The sequence below is a fragment of the Nicotiana tabacum genome, chromosome 16, assembly GCF_000715075.1.
Source record: "Nicotiana tabacum cultivar K326 chromosome 16, ASM71507v2, whole genome shotgun sequence".
Lineage (NCBI taxonomy): Eukaryota > Viridiplantae > Streptophyta > Magnoliopsida > Solanales > Solanaceae > Nicotiana > Nicotiana tabacum.
The window spans coordinates 86,525,184-86,532,342 of record NC_134095.1 but is presented as its reverse complement, the minus strand read 5'-3'; the positions used below and the strand labels follow the sequence as shown (position 1 = coordinate 86,532,342).

The 7,159-nt window shown below is 36.6% G+C and overlaps 1 protein-coding gene across 1 annotated transcript; it reads left to right on the top strand.

Annotated features, from left to right (window-relative positions):
* Positions 1-2,696: 2,696 nt before the first annotated feature.
* On the top strand, positions 2,697-5,352 carry LOC107825989 (uncharacterized). The gene is made up of 4 exons (XM_016652916.2): positions 2,697-2,989; positions 3,994-4,082; positions 4,418-4,595; positions 5,063-5,352. The coding sequence occupies exons 1-4, from the start codon at positions 2,798-2,800 to the stop codon at positions 5,126-5,128; spliced, it is 525 nt and encodes a 174-aa protein (XP_016508402.1). The 5' UTR covers positions 2,697-2,797; the 3' UTR covers positions 5,129-5,352.
* The last annotated feature ends 1,807 nt before the right edge of the window (positions 5,353-7,159 follow it).

Genomic DNA, 7,159 nt, shown 5'->3' with positions numbered 1-7,159 from the left:
TTTCTGGATTCGGCCTGTACCAAGGTCAGTCGATGAGTTGGTCCATTGAGGTCGTCCTCATATACTCGGACCTCAGCACAATAAGCGTTGTGTATTTCTTCCCAAGTGGTTGGGGGATACATCATCAGCCGACTCAATAATTTCCTAGTTGCTCTCGAACTATCCCTGCTCAGCCCGTTCTGAAAGGCTGCAACTGCCATTCTTTCGGATACGTTTGGCAAAGTCATCCTCACTCAGTTGAACCAGGCGAGGAAGTCCCTCCGCCCTACCCCTAAGGCATGTTTAATGACAAATATGTCGTTCACTCTTGCTTCGACCTTCTTGGCCCCGACATGGGCCATTACGAACTTGTCGTCCATCTCTTTGAAAGTTTCTATGGAGCGCGCAGACAACTGTGAATACCATGTTAATGGATTCTCCTGTGAGGGTTTCGCCAAAAGTTTTCAACAAAATGGAGGACACTTGCTCTTTGGCAAGTTCATTGCCTTTCATAGTGGTGACATAATGAGTCACATGATCTTCTGGTTCGGTCATGCCATCGTATATCCTGAGGTAGGGCGACATTTTGAAGGTTTTTGGTATAGCATGGGGAGCTACATCATCACTGTACGACTACTCTATGAAATGGCCGGTGTACCTTTTTGGTAGCAATTTAGGGGCGCTTGGTATTTTATCAACCCATTCCTGATGTTCTTTCATCTGATCCGAAGCGCCTTATTTTCATTCTCCATTTCTTCCATCCTTTTTAGGATAGATGTAAGGGCGTTATCACTTGCATTATCAATGACATTGTGAGTTGTACCTGTCATGGGACGGGGTGGTTGATTGCCCTGCTCGTCCTTTTGTTGTATCGTGATAGTCCCTGCAGTTTCTACAGTTGAGCTTGGAATGGGTTTGTTGAGGATGCTCGTTAGTGTGTCGGTCAACCATGCCTCGAGAAGCTTTTTGATAGTTGGGGGTGCCCCTTCCTCCGCAGATGTAGAGGCTCCTTTACCATGAGGTTTTGTTATGCTGCAGTGTGGGGGTGGCGACCCATCTCGCCTAGGGGACATATTCGGCGTTGTATCCTCACCAGTTGTTTTACAGCGCTCGCTGAGGACTGTTATGAGGTTGGTCGGTAAGTCACTTGTTATCCTTACCCTTTCTTCTCCGTTACCTGCCATGTTAGATTTTTGCACAAGGAAAGAGAAGAGATCTTGGGCTTTGTGACATTAATGACCAACGTTAGTTATTGATCCAGAGAAGACTAAAAGTTTAGCTAAGAAATTCCCACATACGTTGCCAAATTGTTTGACCTAAAAACATAAATTTTGGTTCAAATAATTAATTTTAGTTAAATATAGGTTGATCTTAGTTAAGAATAATTTCCTCAAATCTTGATATCAGAAAACGCAGTTGAAAGGCGTCTATGAAGGCAATAACAATACTAGGTAATAAATGTCGTTTACTATCAAGAATAGTAGCAATGTGTATGATATTCAATTAATGACAACATAATAGTACTCATGTAATTAAGAGGAATAATTTAATCAGCAAGAGGTGGAACAAAAGAACTTTCCACCTGACAATGATTGTACAATAGATCCTCTAAAAATTGAGAATTCCTCGGATCTGACGAAAATCTTGGTGAAAAGTAAAGTCTTATATTGAGTGAAGAATGAATCTTTTTTAAAGTGTTGTTCTTACAAAATGAGTTTCACGTGCCTCTCTTCTCTTTCTTTTTTCTATTTATCTAGGATCTCTTCCCAATAAATCCTAATAGTATAAATGTAAGAAATATTCACTAGAATATCCACTAGAATATTCCATTCTAGATTCCATTTTGAAATCTAGTCGTTACAGCTCTATCGCCGATACTCGACCAAGAACCTCATGGATAATATTAAGCGTGGCTCTCCTCGACTTCTTAACCATGATACTCATTGATGACTTGAGTGCTGCTCTCCTCGACCACGACTAATGTGGCTTCTTGGATCATCTTATATGATGATTTGAGGATCCTTCTCGTAGTGTTATTTTGACCTGAATATCCTAAAGGCGGATTTTGACCCATAGAGTAGGCATATTACAAAGCATGTCCATGTCCAAGAATCAAGTATGTACATGGCAAGTTTGGAACCTATGATACTGCAACTTAAGGGGAGTCTTATAATGCGTCTAGATCTTTGACAAAATATTCTCATAATGATTATATTATAGTAATTAGAAATCATATAAATTACAAAATTTTTATTATTTCACATAATTCAAGTTTTCAAAATAAGGGAGTTCTCGCCTCTGGTAGGTTATTCATCTCGGAATTAAACAAGAAAATCTTTCTTTCCTTTACAATAATATTTTTCACCAATTAGATTAACGGAGATTAACAGAAGTTATATAAAAAAAAGATTTTGTAAGCTTTTTTATTTTAAAATGATGAAAGTATATAAAAATCTTAAGACAGAATATACCTTGCTTAACCAAGGAAACCACAAGTACAATAATTGCATCCAACGGAGTGTTTTAACTTTAAATAATTTGCAATTAGAGTGTAACAAAATCAAAGAAAGCCGTGCAAGATACTTTTTGCAATATAAGTCGCAGACAAAACTTGAAAGGTACGATAAAACCCAAGCTTTCTCTGTTCCAACCAATCAGCGTTTCCCAATTGGTTGACTTTTTATTCCTTACTCTACAACCTACCGCACCTAATCCAAAAATACAAGCTAGAAGTATCTCATTTCTTCAATCCGTATCTTCACCTCCACACTCCCTCAAAGGCGTAATCTTTCCAATTTTCTCGCATTCTCTTCGAAAAATGGCATTTTCTACAGCTGCCGCCGGAACCGGCGCCGGGGCCGGAACTTTGGCTTCTTCGTCGACGAATTGCTATTCTTCTACAAAGCTTACATACTTGTCTTCCTTGCAATTTCCCAGAGAGCTTCGCCGTCTTCAAATTGGAAACTGTGGGTTGAAATCCAATAAAGGGACTTCACGGCTTGTTCCTCTGGTATTTCTTTTTATTCTATCCCAAATCCCAATATTGGTGTTTTTTATTTATTTTTTTAAAAAAATTTCGTTTGTTTTCAGCTATGTATGTTTGATGTTTTATGTTAACTTTCTTTTTGATTATCTAATTAATGTGAAAAGGAAATGAATAGTGTTACGAGAAATTAGGTCCACAATGAGTTTCAGTTTATTATTGTTACCTGTATTTTCTAGTTTACTAAAGATGTGACCGGCTATTTAGTTTCTTTGATGTGACCTGTTGTTTAATTTCCTGTACTTCGCTTTGTAGTCTAAAGCTCTTTTCGAGTGCCAAGGGGAGAAATGTTAGTAATTGATAAGCTAGTGCAAAGGGGGGAAATGTTACACCATTGGTTAAAGGTGAGTTTTGCTTAGATGAAATTTGAATTCTTGAAAGAACTGAGAGTAGTATCAAATTCACTGTATATTTTTAGAAGCGTGTCAAATATTTTAGGATGTTGCAAAATAAATACAACAACAACAACAACAACAAAAAACCTAGTTTAATCCCACAAGTGGGGTCTGGGAAGGGTAGTGTGTTCGTAAACATTACCCCCTCCTTTATAAGAAGGCAGAGAGGCTGTTTCCGATAGACCCTCGGCTCAGATGCAATAAACAATATTCTTTCTTGTTGGAGACAAATTAGTAGTTGTATACTTATATATAGTGTGGAAAGTGAGCCATTCTTTTGCTTCGCATAAAAGCTTAAGAGAGAGTACTATTTTAACCAAGTGAAATCACAAAATACAGTAGATGTAAACTATCAGAAAATAAGATATAGTAACTTTTCATTCACTTGCTATTTGTTCATCGCTAGCAATATGCTGTTGGAGGATCTTGGACTTCTGTTTTTCTATTTGTTCATTGCCTTCTTGTTTAGTGCTGCATTTACTATGTTAAAACTTGATGTTTAGCAATGAAATCAGCATGAGACTGCTGAGCATTAGATTAAATCAATTCTCTGATTGAATCGTATCTGTTAATTAGGTTGAAGCAAAGAAGGAAACGTTTTCTTCCTTTGAAGAATTGTTGGAGAAATCTGAGAAACCATTATTGGTTGACTTCTATGCTACCTGGTATGTTGTTCTATTTGTTTTAGTTTTATGCTCCTCGGCAACCTTCACGCTTTCTTGAAAAAAATAGTAGTAAATGCTTCAGTCTCCCACTCTCATGGGCTGCATTCAGTGTCATTTCTTTACATCAAAAGGAGAAGAATACGAATGCTTACAATATTATTAAGTAGATATAGCTAATTGCTCAATCTTAAGTTCTTCGAATTCAGTGGTGTCAAAAACTTGACTACAGTTTCCAGGGACCCAATAATGAGAGGATTTCCCAAATTACTTGCATTTCTCAATAATGTGATGTACATCCATTTCATTTAAGAACTGATCTAAACTCTGGATTGCAGGTGCGGTCCTTGCCAGTTCATGGTTCCTATTCTAAATGAAGTTGGTGAATCGATGAAAGATAAAATTCAAGTGGTGAAAATTGATTCAGAGAAGTACCCAGCCCTCGCAGATAAGTACAAAATACAGGCACTGCCAACCTTCATATTGTTCAAGGATGGAGAAGTCTGTGATCGCTTTGTAAGTGGAATAGACCTTGTTTTTTTACTTGTTTTCATGTTGGTTTTTTGAATAGCAAGCTACGCTAATTTCTTCTTGAATGACATTGGTAGTAAGGAAAAGCCATAAGATTGTAAGTTACCAAGTAGATAGATTTCCTCTTTACAACTAAGTTTTTAACTATTTATTATTTGTGACCATATTATGCCTCTTCACCTCATTGCACACGCACACCCAAAGCCCAAAAAAAGTAGAAAAAGAAATTCTCAAAAAACTGATTGAAAACAATCAAGAAACTGGAAACTGGACCAAGGAGTGCTTGTAGCTTTTAAGATTTATTGAGCAAGGAAAATGCTAGTCCGGCAAATCAGCAATAAGACATGAGGGTTTGGTGGATCTTTCTTCTTCTTCTTCAAATTTTCTACTTGATTAGTAGTTTTTAGTTCAAGTGTATCTTGAGTATACAACTGCTTAATGTCTTGTTTCAGGAGGGCGCACTCAATGCTCCGACTTTGATACAACGCATAGAATCTGCACTAGAAGTTAAGCAGTAGTCTTGGCATTCTTCCTCTCAAGTGCTCTGGATCCTCCTTTTATGAAGTCATTCGTGTTTAAATTTCAAAGATGATGTGTGGTATAACATCTCTAAAGCCTTCAGTTTCTCACTCAACTGTATTTGCACAGAAATTTGATTAGATACTGGTGTAGAATGGTTAATCCATTTGGCCTAACTGATGCATTTTTTCCCCTTTAAATATGGAGACTTGAACTTTTCAAAGAATGGCTTACTTTGATCAACTGTTGTTCAATGTACTGAGGATTTAATTGGAAGTGTACCGCAATTTCCTTTTTCAGAACAGAACATGATCTGCTATTTTTCAGGCAGTGTAGACGACTTAACTTTCGATTGTTAACAAGCATTCTGGATAATAGGGAAGTCTAATAATTATGGTTGTCCTAGCGCTCAGTTCTTAGGGATGATTTCCGACTAAGAGCCTGTTTGACCAAGATGTCAAAAACTGTTTATTTTAAGTACTTTTTGCAATATTTGATAAACAAATATGTTTGGCCAATCTTTAGAAAAAATGCTTTTGAGTGTCAAATTACCAAAAAGAATAGTACCAAGATTTTATAATTATTTTAAAGAGAAAAATAAATTTAAATATTTATTATAAGAGACTGTTATTATTATTTTTATTTAATTTAATTAAAATATAAACATAAAGTAAACATACATACAAAATATTTAAATTATTGTAACATATATAGTTATACCAAAGCAATAATATTATCTAGTATAATTACTTGTTATTTACACGATGATTTGAATAATCAAAATACGTCATTCAGTTTGACTTAAAGTTTATTCCATAAATTACTATATATTGATAATCAACCATGAAATAATAAGCAAAGTCACTCACACATGATAATATTTCTCAACAATTTCATCTCTAATTCTATCACGCAATGCCTCCATAATAGTAGAAGACTTGTCTTGCATTTCTAAAGGAATACCAGAAGGCACATCTCCTTCCTCAATCTCGGCAATAATGTCTTCATTAGCATAATAGTTGAATTCCTTATCAGTATAAGAATATTGTCGGATGAAATTATGTATAGCCATGGTAGTTGTAACAAAATGAATTTGAGTGTCAAACTTGAAAGATGGCATTGAGCGTAAACTAGAGAACCTATTTTTCCCGACTCCAAATGTTCTTGCAATTGTACATCGAAGACCGAAGTGAAAAAAATTGAATGCCTCATTTGGATTTCTAAAACTAGAGTTGCACTTGAAATCTGGGAGATGATATCACCCACCCTTATTACGGTCCTAAATAACCCATCGTTGTTAGATAGACGGAATCGACTAAATAATACATAGCTACACCAAGTAAAAAAGAGTTAATTAAGATGAATAAAAATAAATTCTACATATTAAAATAACACAAGGCATAGTATCATTTATACCTGTTTAACGGGCTGAGTTGACTCGGTTTCAGACTATAACGACACGGTCGGTCGTTTTGAGAGTTAGAGCCCCGATCCCCTATTAATTGCTTTCCTCATATCTATTTCTATTGTTGTGACTTGTAGGCAGGTTTCGTTTTGGTTTTTGGAAGTGTTTGTGTCATGATCCAAGTTCTCCCTCCGTGAACTGTCGTGACGGCACCTAGTCTCTACGACTAGGTAAGCCTACTAAATTGCGGAAATGAAATAGAGATACGAAACTAGCAATTAACAGGTAAATATAATAAAGGAGTTTAAAATGCCGCTCGACATATACGATAATAGCAGTCTTGAACTGCAACATAGCACTCCCAAAACCCGGAATCTCATGAATCACAAGCTAAAGAAGTACATAGCATTCTAACTCCAGAAGTCTAAACGAAGAAAAATACTAGAAATCTATAACTGAAGGGAGCATAGAGAGGGACTTTTAGGTATGCGGATGCGGCAGATATACCTCGAAGTCTCTGGATCGCCTCGCCTCACGGATAGTATGCTGAGCAGAAGAACCTGGATCCGCATACGAAAACATGTGCAAGAAAGGGCATGAGTACACCACAACGGTACCCAGTAAG